We start from the raw sequence: 17500 nt of genomic DNA, 5'->3' as shown, positions 1-17500 counted from the left end.
AATCTAAAATCTATTAATTCGAAAATAGAGTAAAATTAAGGAAGTTTCAATGTGTAATAAATACAGCAAAACAACGACTACTAGTCAATTTAGTTTCCACGACTATTACTACTAATTATTTCAGTTTATTGCTGCCGATAGGCAGCGTTCATGTTCTTGAAGCTCTATTGAGAATTTGGTTCCATTGTTCCATCGTTCACATTAAGAAACATCCTATCCGGAATCTTCTTATATGGCCCTGTCTAGCCAATCAGCAGCTAGGTTATAACAGATGAAATCCACTTGACTGTGTTCCCTCAGCGGAAAATCGCGTGTGCTCACAGCGGAAGAGTCGAGGTTTACCCTGTTTTAATACAGGTAAGTTGTGGCATTTTTTCGTTTCCTCGATCGCTTTGGTTATCTTTTACGATTACTTCTATTCGAAGAAGCATTCATCAAGGTCATTAAGCTTTCAGTGAGCATTCTAGAGACCGACAGTGTGCATTTATAGCTATTTATGTCACTTACAGCTTTGCTTTTCAATCGATCGGATTCAGTCGATTTCTGGACACAAACAAATATCGATAACATGTTCTGTCATGGAGATCGCATGTCTTTACATGCACTAACTAATAAAATGGCACCCGATACCAATAGTCTTTCAATAAACGAGACGCCAGAGGTGGCAACCTCGCAGAACAATGTGGAGTACTGTTTAAACTACACCAAATTTTACGACCACGTTTCCAGGGTCTCCATTGTCTTTGAGAATCGACGAAGAGAGTTGCAAATTTTACCAAGAGCGCATGGATCGCTCATTTTGTGGCGAAGGGCCATTTTGCTAACTGAAGCAGATTTTGATTAATGCATTTTCGGATATTCTAAACGCAATGTTAGTGCTTGATGGTTAGGTGATGGCTGTTATGAAAGAACTGAATCCTTTTTTTTTTGGTACCTAGTTGATTCATATGCACGAAATTCGCTGGGAATTCCTGATAAAAATGGAACTGCTGTTACTTTAAAGTTTTGTGAATTAGGTGAATTTCAAAATCATCCAGAAACTGTAGAACATTGTCTTAAGGTAAGGATATTTTCATTCAAAGTACATGCAACCATGTTGTTTTGGAAATGAAATTAGTCATATTTTCGTTGAAGTTCCCATTGTCATATTTACATATGACATATGAGAACTCCTAGTTGTACACATTTAAGTCTAAGGAAGTCTAAGGAAGTTTCAATGTGTAATAAATGCACTAAAACAACGACTACTAATTAATTCAATTTCCACGACTACTGATTCATTCAGTTTATTATATACATACTGAGATTTAAGGCTTGTTTTATAAGCGGTTTCAACATTTGCTTAAACATGTATTGAACCAAATGTTCGATGCGTTTGAACAGGTCGTCCAACATTGTTGAAAGTGTAAAAAATGTTGAAAGCGTGTTGCATCAAGTTTAAATCGGTTTAAACTTCCATTCAACATCGATTCAACTTTTCTGTTCTCGAAAATGTGATGAATGGTGTTGAGGCCGTTTGAACACTCTGTCGAACAAAATTGTAGTTCAGATCAGGACGCAAAAGTCAATATGGCGTAGTTTATCTGGACGAGAGATACTGGCTTCTAGTTCTTAGTTTCTCGCAATCAAATTTCGCGAAAGTTTTGGTTCTTCTGTTGGAAAAATGTTGGAAGCGTTTGAACGGGCTCCGCACAACTTTATTTTTGCATCCAAAATTTGCCCAACATCCGTTCAACTCTTGTTGAACGAATGTTGGGTTGGTCAAATGTTGAAACCGCTTAAACTTGCCTGTACTCACAGTTTTCGTCCTACGAAATCCCTCTTTAAAAATTCAGATAGCCAATCACATCAGCAAAATGGCTTTCTCGCACGTGCAAAAAGCGTTTCGTCCAATAAGAAGTGACGTGTCAAAACATACCCCTGATTTCATTCAATAAGTTAATTTAATTCAAGCTCCTTGTGTGCAAGAGCCGTCAGAGTGAGAAAACCTTCGAGCCAAAAGTACAAAAAAAAAACGTACACTTTGAGCAATGTCTCAAGGCTCCACGAAATTCGAATTCAGTTAAGCATTTAGAAAAGGCAATTGATGACTATATTATCGAGCAACAGAACAAAAATACAAGAGTTAAGACAACGAGAGATGTGAGGCTACTCACGTTGAATCGAAGCCACCGAGGCCAAAGAATTCAATGTAGATTTCTTCATGGAAAGCGCTGACGTACGGTTTGGTTTCACAAAACGAACGAGCGAGCCTGAGGCGAGTGAGTACTCGTGCGTAAATACCGTACAAAAGCACTTTCCATGATGAAGTTTGTTTCTTATATACATTTTGAGATTTTCTAAACTACCAAGACGATTTATTTTCATTTTATCAAATTACATGAAACCATTAAAGCTTAATAAGTACCTTACAAGTTACATGAAGGCTTGAAATAGTAATAAATAAATAATAGTAATAAAATGCTGAATTGAATGTTCAATCAACTAACCTCACAGAATGACAATTTAATAATAACGAATTAGTTTTTCGTAAGTGTTCATTCAAGTTTGAATATGATAAAAAGTAGGAAAAGCTCGATAAAAGTAAGTACTTAGCTTTACAATGAAACTGAAGTATTTAAGTATTAAAGCTGAATCTACTGTGTCAAGAGGCGGACCGCTGTCTTCGTCTGAAGAGTCAAACGTGCGTTTAATTCGTTTAGAGCGGTTTTCAATTGAGTGTCGAAAGTAATTAGTGAATTACTTTGTTTTTGCATTACTTCACTCAGTGATTGGTTTAAAGTCCTCCCACCACTTTTTCACCCAATCAGAAGTGAAACCAAAACCAATCGTGGCTCGCGCGTGCACATTTTCCCGCGCTTTGTGTCGGCAACGTGTAATTACTTCGAGTTTTGATTGGTTTACTGGATTGTCTCCGTCCTTTTTGATTGACCAAAGTAATTACTTTGGTTTTGGTTTTACGACACTCATTTGAAAACCGCTCTATAAGTGTGTTTTTCTTTCAAATGTCGATTAAAATTTGATATCAAGCAGACCTCGAAGACTTGACGGTCTTTGCCGTCTTTTCGCTTCACACTAAGGAAGAACTGGCAGAGATATTCGACGTTCAATTCTTTGGCTTCGATGTCTTTAGGATTTCTTTTCTCGTGTTTTCCTCTCAGAAATTCAACGGGTAACTTCACTCTCTTGCCGTCTTAGCTCTTGTATTTTTGTTCTGTTGTTCGATAATATAGTCATCAATTGACTTTTCTAAATGCTTAAATTTCGTGGAGCCTCGAGCCATTGCTGAAAGTAACTGTACTTTGTACAGCCACCTTTGTACTTTTGGTACGAACGTTTTCTGACTCTGACGGCTTGGCACGCAAGGAGCTTGAACTTGTTGAATGAAATTACTGGCATGTTTTGTTAAGTCACTTCTGATTGGACAAAACGCTTTTTGCACGTGCGAGAAAGCCATTTCGCTGCTGTGATTGGCTATCTCAGTTTTTTAAGCGGGGTTTCGTAGTGCGAAATCTCAGCGTGTCTCTCATAAAGGTATTTCCTCTTCCTCTTTTGAAGCCTCTTTCTCTCGTCCTCCCTTCTTAGACTTATCCTTTACTTCGTCGTGTTTTTTCACCCAGGATATTATCCATGAGATAAATGCTGTCATACAGTACAAGGTTACAGCTATCACTACGTCATTTGCAGTCTCCCTTCCGAAAAATGATTGTCCGCTTAAAATCACCACGGCAACAAGTAACCAAACAGAAAGCAAACCAACCGCACATAAAATAAAGCTACGCAATTTAAACCTTGTGGTACGCTTGTAGATATAAACTGCAAAGAAAAGAGCAGCGAAAATTACACCGATAAAAAGAAGAACAATGAGACCCCATATTGGGTTTAACATGATGCCTATCACAAGCCAGCAAAAATGATAAACAGTCAGATTTCCCCACGCAAAGAAGACGAATCGACGGAGTATTATATCAGGTAAGAAATTGAAAGCGGTGAGGTTGTTAGTTGCAAGGGCTCCTAAGACAAGCACCTCGAAAATTGTTATTCCAAGAATTACATAAATATCAAAGGAAGCTTTCCCTGTTGCAGAAAAAACCAAAGCTATTACAGTAATTACAAGTACGAATTCCACAATCAAAATAAAGTACAAACTATAATTGCCAGCCATAACAAGAGCTGTATTATGTGAATTACTATTGTCTAAAAATACAAGGGCAGTTAAAGCTAATAATGGGCCAAAAATGATTGTGAAAATTAAAGACAGCCACAATATTGCTCTTATATGAGAACTGCGACGTCCAATTGCACAAATGCTTGCTTTGTGACCCTCAACAACACACTCAGCTGTGTTCAGTCGTGGATCCTGTATCGCCGGACTCACAGCAAGATCTTCAAGCTGTAATGATAAAAATCACAGTAACATATTTATTGTAACATTGACCAACATTTAAAGATGACCGGTTCTACTGACAAAGAGAAAGATAGAAAAAGGAAACAAGATCAGAAAAAAAGAAACTAGTGCTATCGAGATACTACGTGCCCGGGGGAGGGGGGGGGGGGGGTATTCCCAGAAAAATTGGGTAGGGGTGTGCGGCTCGCTTCCCAAAACCCTTACCCTATTTATGACCAAAATCTGCGTTTTTCCCTACCCTATTTATGACCTGACCAAACATTTGATATCCTATTTATGACCTGACCCTTGAATCAATACCCTGGTGCAGACCTGCCTTATAATTATTTCCCTAGTTCAGACCAATGTCCCCCCGGGACTACGTGCAATAAATTACAGATAAATATCCAAGTCTGTAGATGATTGCCCACGAAGCTAGGAACGGAGTGTTAATACCCAAAAAAACCACTTCCCAAGTTAGAATTCCGGGTGTACAAACAACGGACACATTTTCGGTATGCCCCTTGAGTCCTGTAGAGATTTAGCCTTCCTCAGAAGATTTACTCAAATTCTCTGATGAGAATTCTCACGGTTAAAAATCGTGGGCATCCGCAGGAGAGGGAAAAGAATTCCTCGGTAGCTACTAATAGCACATGGGAATGAACGGAATCAAGAGATACAACTCGGAAGATGCCTTCTTTTGGGAAAATCGAGCTCTCTGTGATCGGAACATAAGTTTCCTTGGAAACCTGATTGCTGGCCTTCACTCACGTAATTAGTGAAAGTCGAGAGTTCTGCTAATTCAGGTATGACTGTCAAAACATTAAAATAAATGGGACAGTTTCTAAAGACAGCTCTTTAAGGTTGACAACCTCGAATTAGTTGAGAAGAACTGTTCGCAAACTTGAATTCTTGAATCGGTTGTTTGACTGTCGGAGAGAGCATGAAAAAGCTCCAGTCTGCTCCAACGTCTGTCGGATTCACAGCTGATTTTGCAATCTCGACTTAACTTATCGTACTTTTTTACTTTACCATGCTTTTTTCGTTTTGACAAGTGGATAAATATTTTGCTGTGGCAACTCTTTTGCACGTTTTTAGGAATCCCTTTCAGAGAATAACAATTACCTAGCCATTCACACATACATTTTGCTCGCCACCCACCAAGAATGTTGCAATTCATTCAATTGCGCTCAAAACGCTTGTCTTTGTGAACAATTCCCGCATTAAAAGGTGTGCAGCTTTCTTAATGGAATTGGGCTCGTGTACATTAATAACCGATCTTTTCAACCACCGTGAAATGAACTTAAGTCACATCTTACCGAAGCTAATGCTCCTTTAACGATCATTTTGCGTTCTTCCCGTGAAACGTTACAACAGAAAGGTGGGATTGTAATGTCCAGTTGTTGAGTTCGAGGGGCAACAAGAATAGAGCCAAGAGACAAAATCTCAAGGACGTTGGTAGGGAAAACGGCGTACAGGCATGACTTGCTCCAGGTGTACGGGATTAGTGAGCTATTTTCTTGCTTGGTCACGTACAAATTTACGTGGACGAGGACAGACGAGGGTGTCGTGGCTGGATACAAAGCTTCTGCAATTTTAAAGTAATTTTTGGCTGATGCAAGGCTGTTATAGATTTCTCCAAACGTTTGAGCACAGGACTCATTCCTTACGCATCCCAACACATTTGCCTCGCATGTCGCAAGCGACATTTGACAGGAGAGAATAATCACGACCTGCATGAAGATCAAGTCCAACGTCTCTCGAATTCTGGAGAGCAGCATCTTGGCTCTGAAAGGGCGTCTGTAGGCAATCCTGTCAACATGAAAAAATTCTTTATTATGTTTTGTCTGTACGATTTTTGTTACTTTCTTGATCATGATATATATTCTTCTTAAAAAACACAAATATGAAACAGGCTGCATGGTAATAACGGAAACATACTTCAATGATGAAATGATATATGAAATAAACCATGTATGAACTGCGGATATGAAATCAAGTGAAGCTATGATCCTCGCAGTTATGAAGGCAATTTTTGCAATTTCGTAGAGAAGCCTGAAAAATTCAGGACTTCAACGGGGTTTGATAGCTTCACTTGATTTCATATCTGCAGTTCATATATGGTTTATTTCATATATCATTTCATCATTGATTCATTCCTCACGGGAACATTAGAACCCACAAATGACCAGCTCCCAACGTCAGTGGCTTCATAGCTCAGTTGGTTAGAGCGTCGCACCGGTATCTCGAGGTCACGGGTTCAAACCCCGTTGAAGTCCTGAGTTTTCAGGCTTCTCTACGCAATTGCAAAAATTGCCTTCATAACTGCGAGGATCATAGCTACTTGTCAGGTTTAAATTATATTACAAATCTTTTTCATGAATTTGACCACCAAAAGGAATGCAGAAGTGCAATTTTCAACCACTTCAATAAATCCTTCTGAAAATTTAAACAACGCTTTTCCTAAAAATAAAGAGAACTGGGCCCGGTTGTTCGAAAGCCGATTAGCTTAATCCAGGATAAGCGCAAACTTTTGTCTCACGTTTTCAACTTTTTGGTGAAAGTTTCTTTTACATATTTTTGTTTTTCAAGATTGACTTCCTCTAATGTAATGTTTTACCGAATAAAAGCGTTGACCAGCATTTAGGAGTAGAGAAATAAACTCTTTGGTTAATTTTTAATCTAGTATATCCAGTAGTCTCAGTAGCAAGTGCACCAATGTATGACTTGAAACTAATATTGATGTGACTGCTGGACTAACTAATAGAGCAGAGTCGGTGTCACAGAGAACATACAGACTACAAAGCTCAGAAAGCTCCACAAGACCAAGTATTATTTGGGTAACATTTCCACATCTTGGCATAGGCAGAGACTAGTACAGTCAAAATTTAGATTTTTTCAAGGTGAACATAAATAGAGGTTGGACACCAATATTAGAAGTAACAAGACAGTTTCAAGTCAATAAAAAAAGTCAAGTACAAATTCTTCGGCGACAATTTCCACTCCGTTGCTGCCAAGACTATTCAACCTTGTGAAGGTGACACATTAAATTAAGCAGTTTTTACTCGTGAATATATGGATATATCCACGAGTTTTGGTGAGGTTCTTTATGCAAATGTGTCACTCCTGCGTAACCGGAAGTTCGATCTGATTAGCCAATCCGGATGGATAATCACAACGCAGCTTAGAAAGCTGTGACTTCCTGTTCGCTAGGTTGTGCGCCGCCATTGCTGTTTGTGGCTTTTATACTTAAGTGTTTGAGCACCTTCCGCTGCATTTAGAAGCAAGAGACTGAAGAATTAAAGAAATGGCGTCCTTCGAAGGTGAAGCAGAAGATTCTGAACTAGTACACAATGGTTCAACATTAATTGTGCACCGCCTTTCACTCTCCAACTCGTAGGCTTTATACATGTTGAAATGCAATCGACAGACACATGGTGACAAGACAGTCTCTGCCGATCCCCTTAACTCACGGGAGATTAAATAAATTCTATTTGGAAGGTGACTTCCATTTGGAGATTGACATCGAAGCTATCAAAGTATACCAATGTTTATCAAAGCTGTCACGAAGTTCTGCAAGCTATGAGTCATTAAAGCCATATGAATCCAACTTGAACAACATCAGGGACATGAAAAACAGTGAGACAACCAAGCAACCGATGCTTCCAGACACTAGTACCTGTGTGACCACAGGCGCCCCAAGCTGAAAATACGTGGTGTGTATATAGAGAATTGTATGGGAAAATCACCGATCGTAAAAAAATTGTGTAAATAACTATCTCATTTGCAATAAAGTTTTCCTACCTCAAATGTGTGACCAACTTGTCTCTTTTGGCGAGTTTCGAGCCATTCTGACGCCGTTTAGTGAAGTCATCCGGAAGGCCGTTACTGAAATAATAGGAAGGCCGGTAACTCCATCCATCGCTGGCCAGACCTCACTCCACAAATCGTTTTCTCCTCAACAGGAAAAGTCCCGAATCGCAATAAAAACAACAGTTCCATAAAGCCCAATAAATTTCACTCCAAATACGTGTGTTTTGGAGGCCGAAAGACTTGTGGAGAACGAAAACTTTGTCTGAAAATTCACCTCTTCGGCTTTCCTCGGAGGCTTGTGACCGGGTAGTCAACAACGGAAACTCGCAAGATGGTTTCAGTCTCAACTCTGATTGGACCATTTGAATTTGACCGCGCGCTGGCAACACGACCGTTGTTGACTGCCCGGTCACAAGTCAACAACGGTCGTGTTGCCAGCGCTCGGTCAAATTCAAATGGTCCAATCAGAGTTGAGGCTGAAACCATCTTGCGAGTTTCCGTTGTTGACTACCCGGTCACAAGCCTCTCAGGAAAGCCGAAGAGGTGAATTTTAAGGCAAAGTTTTCGTTCGCCACGAGTCTCTCGGCCGCCGAAACACACGTACTTGGAGTGAAATTTATTGGGCTTTATGGAACTGTTGTTTTTATTGCGATTCGGGACTTTTCCTGTTGAGGAGAAAACGATTTGTGGAGTGAGGTCTGGCCAGCGATGGATGGAGTTACCGGCCTTCCTATTATTTCAGTAACGGCCTTCCGGATGACTTCACTAAACGGCGTCAGAATGGCTCGAAACTCGGCAAAAGAGACAAGTTGGTCACACATTTGAGGTAGGAAAACTTTATTTCAAATGAGATAGTTATTCACACAATTTTTTCACGATCGGTGATTTTCCCATACAATTCTCTATATACACAAACTGTCTCATATACCACGTATTTTCAGCTTGGGGAGCCTGTGGTGTGGCGGACCACAATGACGAACTGTCGAAAGACTCGGTCATTGATTATGTAAGCAAACTGATGAGCAAGCCGTACCAATCTCCTGCGATAGAGCAAGGGCTGAGTCCGTTCGCAAACGCAAACATGCTCCCCGGGACAGAGAACGTTCCAGAATCCTTTATACAAGAAAACGTCGAGCTTGTTTTATAAAGGCAAGGTAATTAGAAAGTGTTCGGTGCATTATTTAAAGAAGAACGAACCGAGGTCGTCTGAGTTGAGAAAGTGTTTATCTCTTGCTTTTGGAAAACAATATTATATTGCAGTAAGAATGTCTAAACCTAGACCGCAACTCAGACGTAACAAATTGTCGAGAGTAGGAGATTCAAATTTTCATTTATTGCCACCGCAGGGTTTTTAGCCCTCTGGGGCCAAAAACCCGAGGAGGCACCTTAGGACTCCCCGCGTAATATATAGGAAGACTGGAGAAGAGAGAATGTAGGTATTTCCGGTAGATTATAACCAGAAAAAATCTCGATTTGATCGCTTGCGCGGCAGCAAGGTATCAACGTTTTTCCCGCAAATGGTCATGGAAATTTTCAACCGATCGCGGAGCGGTTTTACTAAAGTTTTTCAGCCAAAAAATTACACTGAAGGCTTCAGAAAGGATAAAGAAAAGGATTGTGGTTCATTGGTTGGAATTTCAAGCGTTAAAATCCCTGAAAAGGTAAGATTATTTTTGTAGCGATACAGTTGCGTGTTTTCGCCACATGTTCCTTGGATCTTACAGAATTGTGTTTTTCCTCAAAATATTCGCTTGTTTTCGCTTTCGCTAGAATATATTTACCTTGATTTCATGTCCAGCGAATTGTTTTATTCTTTGGGATGAATTTTCCGTCGAAAAATCGGTTATTTGGGTGGTTTTTAGCAAACAGAGGTCAGTTATTCTTAAGGTGATAGATATGTCTTGTTGCCGTTAGCAACGGGTCGCAAATTTGACAATTTTATCGCATTAACATGTTACGCATTATCGCTAATCGGACTACAAAAAAAAATTCTGAAAATATTCGTGCCTGGTCAGTTTTCCGTCAAATTTTTGTCCAAGAAAGCTAATAAAACGAGGAAGATTTTTCTTGGTCACTCAAAAATTCATAATGACATTTAAGGATAACTCCAAAAGTTCAAACAAAAATACTATATTTTTAATTATTTTTTATATCAATGTTGTTCCAGTTTGAAATTTTATTCATACATTTTTACGTAATATTAGAGTTAAAAACACAAACGTCACTTTTTATTTATTTATTTATATATTTATTACAGTTTAATGACAATAAACAACATCATCATGAGGATAGTCTACAAGAGAGTCATAGACCCCATACAAAGGCAGACCACCTAAAATAGATTTTTAACAATATATTGTGTATATATAGTTTCGTTCAAATTTCATACTTTTCTCTTTTTTCCACTTTTTATAAGCCAAATATATTGTACATACATGTGGTCCGATTAATTTTTTTCCATTTTGATACCACATCACAATAGTTATTTTGACAAAAAGCTCTAATCAATCAAAAAAGATCAATTATAAAAATATATTGTTGGTTCCAGTTATAATTCATCCACTTATCGTTTTTACAGTTTATAATAATAGAACGTTCTATTCAACAGACCAATTTTTCAATGCCTTTCAAACAAATTCTATTTAAAATTGCCCTCTTCAGCTATAATTTTGTGTCTAATAACTATTCTATTAAGTGCAAAATGTCAGGTTTAAATATAATAATAAATTGTTCTTTAATGCTGTCTATAAATTGTTCTACAATGCCACCTCATGATAACATTCCAATGTTAAAACTCACCCAAGTCCCAACATTCTGCTTCTTCTCGATCGTTAAGAACAAACAAATCCTAAGTTAAACCACACAGCGAAAAAAAACAAAGATCCCAAGCACTTCCCAAAACTACATTTTGTACACTTTTAGTATTTTAAGATCCAAAATTACTAAAACCAAAGTACTGAGCCGCAATTCCGTAACAACACTTAACAGAAAAATTACTAAACTGTAAACAACAAGCCCAACTCAGAAAAAAAAAAGAAAAAAAAAAAGAAAATGGTACTGTAGAGCGGGGGCAGCTCTAGTGAGAAAAAAACTGGTCAGTTCTATTGTGTATTCAAGATCAATCTGTTACTAAGCATTCAACAAAATTGAACCAACAGTCCGACGTCACTACGGAGTACCATGAGAAGCACGCGCGCTTGCTTAATCATCCATTGTACGCTAGCTTGTACAGCCGAACCATCTTCACCATATTTCGTAAGTATTCTTCCAATAGCTTTGTTTTTCTTGTTGTCACTCTTGTACAGGTTTTTAGGTATTTCTTTCGGTTCAATTTCAAGGATGGATAACAATAATACAACTCGACAACCTGGCAGCTCTGAAAGCCAACTTAGCTTCACTGTACGCCAACGTGGCACACTACGTCAACCTGACGATGCCCAAAGTTCTCCGACGACTGTACCCGGGCAATCTGGCTCAAACCTTAACTCAACTCTCGGAGATTAACTCCAATAAATCTGACGACATCGAAGTGATCGACCGTAGCAAGATGCCAAGATGCGATGACGAACTCAGTCTTTCGCCCTCAGACACCCTTCTTGGTGTGAATGCTTCGGAGACAAAGGCGCCGATGGCGCGGAAAGCACCAACGGGACAGCCACTGAAGATGAGGCCTATTTTAAAAGTGTAGAGGCCGACCTAAATGATGAAGATCCCGTTGGTGGAAAAATCCAACAAAACCTAGCTAACATAGCTTTCAAACGTTGGGGGATCTCCCTGTCTACTGATAAGCTTAAGGCGTTGCTCACCAAACATACCAAACCTGACAACTGCGCTGAAATTACAGTGGCCAAAGTCAACCCCGAGATTTAAAGCCAAATGCACCACTTTAAACGCAAAAGCGACCTTCGAGTTAGTAATGCCCAACAAGCCTTACAAAAGGCCACCTTCCCCATCCTAAAGTGTTTCGACACTCTACTTTCCATAAAAACAAATGTGAGTAAGGAAACCTCAAGCCACAGCATTGACGCCATTTCCCTTATCGGCCACGCCGTGGGAGAATTATCCCGCCTACGCAGGGAACAAATCAAACCTGCCGTAAAGCCCAAATTTTATTCATTATGCACTAGTGCCAATGATTCGAACACGCATTCGTGTCTGCTCTTCGGTCAAGATTTAGCCAAACAAATCTGCACTTCTTTGGATCGCATTAAACAATCTGTAATTGACTTTGCCTTTGTTGTACCTGATCTTAAGCTTCAATCGGTGATTGGTATACAAGAAACGGCCCTTTCTTGGTTTCAGTCGTATTTAGGGAAAAGATCACAACAAATTTCAATCAACGGAACTCTTTCGCGAAATTTCTATCTGCAGTGCGGAATTCCGCAGGGATCATGATTACATCCATTATTGTTTACAATCTACTCGAGTAAGCTGTTTGAAATTCTAAAGCACCACCTACCAACAGCTCACGCGTATGCGGACGATTCTCAGCTCTACTTATGTTTCAGCCCTGATGTCAGCACCAATCAGGCAGATGCCGAGTAACAGTTTTAACAGTTTTGTACACATTTGTATTTATATGTGTTTATTTCTAAGTTTTATTTTTATATCTATATTTATTTATATATTATTTTTATTGCACTATTGTTATTAGTGTTGTTTTATTGCCACTAGTTTGTAAATAGCGCATGTGAATATGTATATAGATACTTGCGCTTTACAAGTTGATTATTATTATTATTATTATTATTATTATTATTATTAATCTCGCCCAATGTCAATTTCTCTTTAGAAGAAACCGCCATAATTGATAAAGAAATCGAAAAGCTTCTAGCAAAGGGCATTATAGAAACCACCGCCCATGACCATGATGAAATATTGTCCAATATTTTTGTCAGACCCAAAAAAGACGGCGGCTATCGACTTATCCTAAACCTCAAAGGTCTTAACCAGTTCGTCACTTATCATCATTTTAAAATGGATACTCTTCACTCTATGCTCAAGTTAGTTGAAAAGAATTGTTATATGGCTTCCCTTGATCTCAAGGATGCATATTACTCCGTAACTGTCAAACCATCACACAGGAAATACCTTCGCTTTTTGTGGCAAAATACCTTCTATCAGTTCACATGCTTACTTAATGGGCTGTCATCTTGCCCCAGGAAATTCACAAAATTGTTAAAACCACCACTTACTTCTCTACATAAGAGAGGCCACATTGTGTCTAGCTATATAGATGACCTTTTTCTTCTCGGCCGAACGTACAACACTTGCGCCAGAAATGTCATAGACACTTTCTGTCAATTTGACTCTCGGTTTTATTATACATGCCAAGAAATCGGTATTTATACCCTCCCAAAGGCTGGTTTTGCTCGGGTTTGTTATTGATTTGGTAACTATGACCATCACCCTCACTCCTGAGAAACCTCTGAGTGTTAAAACCGCCTGTGCGTCATTTAATACTTGGAAGGCAATTCGCTTCCTACCATAAGAGAGGTCGCCCAGGTAATCGGCAAACTTATTGCATCCTTCTCTGGAGTCATGTACGGCCCTCTCTATTACAGATCACTCGAACGCGATAAAACAAGCGCTTTAAAAGAGTCTAGGGGTAATTTTGACAGGTGCATGGCGCTGACGTCTGAGTCAAGAACTAAATTGGTGGATCGCGGCAAACATTGAAAAGTCATACAACGTTATTTCCCACGGGCAACCTGTTACTCTACTAACCACTGAAATGTCCTGTACAGGTTGGGGTGCAGTTTATGGAACCGCTAGTATGGGGGGTGCGTGGTCTGACAGTGAAAGATCCAACCATATTAATTGTTTGGAACTCTTAGCTGTCTTCTTGGGAATACAAACCTTTTGCAAATCACTCAAAAATACCCGCATTAGACTTCTCATTGACAATACCATTACGATCGCGGTGTTAAAGTCATTCGGAACCCTGTAACCTACTAGGGAAAGAAATTTGGGAATGGTGCATTTGCAGAAACATTTGGATTAGCGCTGCACATATCCCTGGGGTTCAAAATACTACTGCGGATTTTGAATCAAGAAGAACAATGTCCACCGCAGAATGGATGATTGACAGGACTCTCCTAACTCGAGCCCTTGCCAAAATTAATTTTCATCCAGATATCGATCTTTTTGCATCCAGACTTATTGCACATTTCCCACGCTATGTTGCAATCAAGCCAGACCCCGGGGCAGTAGCTGTCGATGCGCTTACATTAAACCTGTCGCAATACAATTGCTATGCTTTTCCACCTTTCTGTCATAGCAACATTTCTGCACAAAGTACAGGAAGACAGAGCGACAGGGCTTTGCGTCATTCCGGACTGGCCGACCCAAGCATGGTACTCAAAAACGATGCAGATGTGCGTGAGCCCCCCAATCAAACTGGGACCGGGAAAAAATCTGCTCCGACTGCCGGGAAAGCCAAACGAAAGACACCCTCTGAAAAAATCGTTAACTCTTCTAGTCTGCCTCTTATCAGACAACAGTTCTCCAATTTAAATTTACCGTCGGACACAATTGACATTCTATTAGCGTCCTGACGGCAAACAACGGGAAGGCAATATAATACCTACCTTTACAAATGGTTATTATATTGTCAAGAAAATAATGTGGACATGACACAGGCTAATATAACTGAAGGCCTGGCATTTCTCACGCACCTCTACAACCAAGGCTTAGGTTACAATGCAATCAACACAGTGAAATCAACACAGCACGCGCGGTCTGCCATCGCGCACCGGTGGCTCAGTTGGTTGAGCACCGGGCTGTCACGCGGGAGGTCGTGAGTTCAACTCCGGCCGGACCAACACTCAGGGTCTTTAAATAACTGAGGAGAAAGTGCTGCCTTTGTAATTACATCTGCAAATGGTTAGACTCTCTAGTCTTCTCGGATAAGGACGATAAGCCGGAGGTCCTGTCTAACAACCCTTCAATGTTCATAATCCTGTGGGAAGTAAAAGAACACGCACACTTGTCGCAGAGAGTAGGGCATGTAGTTCCCGGTGTTGTGGTCTGTCTTCTGTGGTGTATCATGGTTTGGAGGGTAAATGCTCGGAGATATTAGCTACACCATGCTACTCTAAAAATGCGAGGGTAAATAAAGGTATATGATATGATGATATGATCACCCTAGGACAATCGACTACTTTTGGGGAACATCCGTTAGTTACTCGATTCCTGAAAGGCATCTTCGAGCTAAAACCTTCACTCCCTAAGTACCCAGCTACTTGGGACGTGTGCTTAGATTCCTGCAGTCTCTGTCACAGAAAAAAGAACTGACACTCAGACCACAGTCCAAAAAGTTAACTACACTATTAGTCCTAGTAACAGCCCAACGTTGCCAGACTCTGGCTAATCTCAATATGCGATTTATGCAAGAATTACCAACCAAAATAGTCGCCCCGTTAAACACCTTGACCCCATTGAAATACTAGCTATTCCTCGGGACCTACGGCTTTGCCCAGTAGCTCATAATAGACATTATGTAACCAGAACCCAATCACTTCGCAAGTCTACTTGTTCACTAGTCAGCTATGTCAAACCACATACAGCGGTCACAAGTTCCACTGTCGGTTGTTGGGTTAAATCTACCCTCGAAAACACCGGCATAGATGTCAACACCTTTTCTGCCCATAGCAGTAGAACTGCGGCTTCGTCTTATGGTTACTCATCTGGTCTTCCGCTCTCTGACATCCTTAAAGCTGGTGGCTGGTCCAATGCCGAAGTTTTTGCCCGGCATTACAATAAACCGATAACCCAAAATTTTGGGAGTGCCCTCCTGGGGCACTATTCGGGCACTGACAATGAAACTCAATCAGAGATTTACGAACGTAACGCGTCACGCCTCGCGTGTCTTTTTGTATTACACATCTGCTATTCAAGTATACTCTACATCATTGTTCTATTAAACAATTGTCTGTGTGTTATTTGTCGTCTTATACGTCTTATTGGGATCTCTACTGCAGTCCACGACTTGCAAGCACTCACATCTTTAAAATCTCATGGTACTCCGTAGTGACATAGCACTGATGACAAATAGAATTCTCCAAATAAACGAAACTTGAAGTTTGATTTGGATTCTATCTTGTCATCAGTCCGGAACGAAGGAGTAAGTTGCCCTCCCCATTGGCATTTACCCTTCCCTAATCCTTCGTTCCTGTGAGCAACAACAAGTCTTCCTTTAAATTATGGCTGATTAAGCAAGCGCGCGTGCTTCTCATATTACTCCTTCGTTCCGGACTGATGACAATATAGAATCCAAATCAAACTTCAACTTACAGGTAACTTTTGTTTAATTGGAGAATTATTATGTATCAAGAGAAAAGCTATTGACATCAGGAGACATTGAATCGAACCCAGGCCCTGTTGCCCATGGAACAAGTACACATATAGTACTGAGAAGTCCTTCTATGGCACTGTTGCAGGCTCGATTTGCTCAGAAAAGATTAAAGCCACTAGAATGTACCTCAGATGGTTCATGCTTCTTTTCTTCTTTTGCCCACCAGTTATATAACTATCCTTCCTATCCCATGAACGTGCATGCTGCTGGAGTTGAATACATCAGAAACAAGCGTCAAAAATTTATTGGACCCATTACAGAGCAATTGTGGGTGTGTTGTTACAGCAACATACATGGTGTGATGCACTTATTGTGCAAGCAGTTTCCAATGCATTAAATTTTACAGTGCATATAAATAAATCCATTGAGGGGTGGGCACCAGTACCTGTTATAAATCCTATAAGCAGACAACAGGGAACTACTGCTAATGTTTCAGCAGTTCAGTTAGATTATTATGATGACAATATTCCAGGTTATGAAATCAGCAGTGTTACCAATGTCAACAATTATTTAGAGGTAATAATCGATTAATTTTAACCATGGCCAAAAATGATGTGAGTGTCAGTAATAATTTCTACAAAGCAGTGGCAAAAAGAGCTTATATGAGAGAATCTATCAAGCGAAAGAGACAAAATAAAGAATTCAGGGAAAAGGAAAACAATGCGAAACGCCAAAAAAGATCTGAAAATATTGAAGCAGCAAGGGAATATGAAATAAGGGTAAAGCTTCCAATCCAGAACATATCAGAGAACTAAACAGAAAAGCACAGAACCATTTAAGGAAAGCTATGCAAAGCTCAAGTCTAAACCAAACTGAAGTTTGTCAAGGTCAAGACTCTATTAGACATGCCATGCCAAAAGTGATTCAGTCCTTTCAGGATAAGATAACACATGGCCCTGAATATTTATGCACTTGCTGTGATCAGTTATAGTTCAGATCATTTT

The 17500-nt window shown here is 39.8% G+C and overlaps 1 protein-coding gene across 7 annotated transcripts in view; it reads right to left on the bottom strand.

Annotated features, from left to right (window-relative positions):
• LOC138024905 (uncharacterized) overlaps positions 1–17500 on the bottom strand; it is a 37678-nt gene that overhangs the window by 7788 nt on the left and 12390 nt on the right. For 4 of the 7 annotated variants that reach the window (XM_068872106.1, XM_068872116.1, XM_068872110.1 and 1 more), the window contains 2 exons: positions 5707–6199; positions 1–4393 (listed from right to left, as the gene is read on the bottom strand). The exon at positions 1–4393 is cut by the window's left edge and continues 143 nt beyond it. The exons of 1 other annotated variant lie outside the window; for it this stretch is intronic. In XM_068872106.1, coding sequence (XP_068728207.1) covers positions 3527–4393; positions 5707–6168 — 1329 coding nt within the window. In that variant the 5' untranslated portion in view covers positions 6169–6199 and the 3' untranslated portion in view covers positions 1–3526. The remainder of the gene's footprint in view (positions 4394–5706; positions 6200–17500) is intronic. 2 more of the 7 variants (XM_068872130.1, XM_068872137.1) reach the window with 1 other exon arrangement.

The sequence above is a fragment of the Montipora capricornis genome, chromosome 2 (assembly GCF_036669925.1).
Source record: "Montipora capricornis isolate CH-2021 chromosome 2, ASM3666992v2, whole genome shotgun sequence".
NCBI lineage: Eukaryota > Metazoa > Cnidaria > Anthozoa > Scleractinia > Acroporidae > Montipora > Montipora capricornis.
Note: the sequence above shows the minus strand (reverse complement) of the source record. Positions and strands in the feature narration are given on the sequence as shown.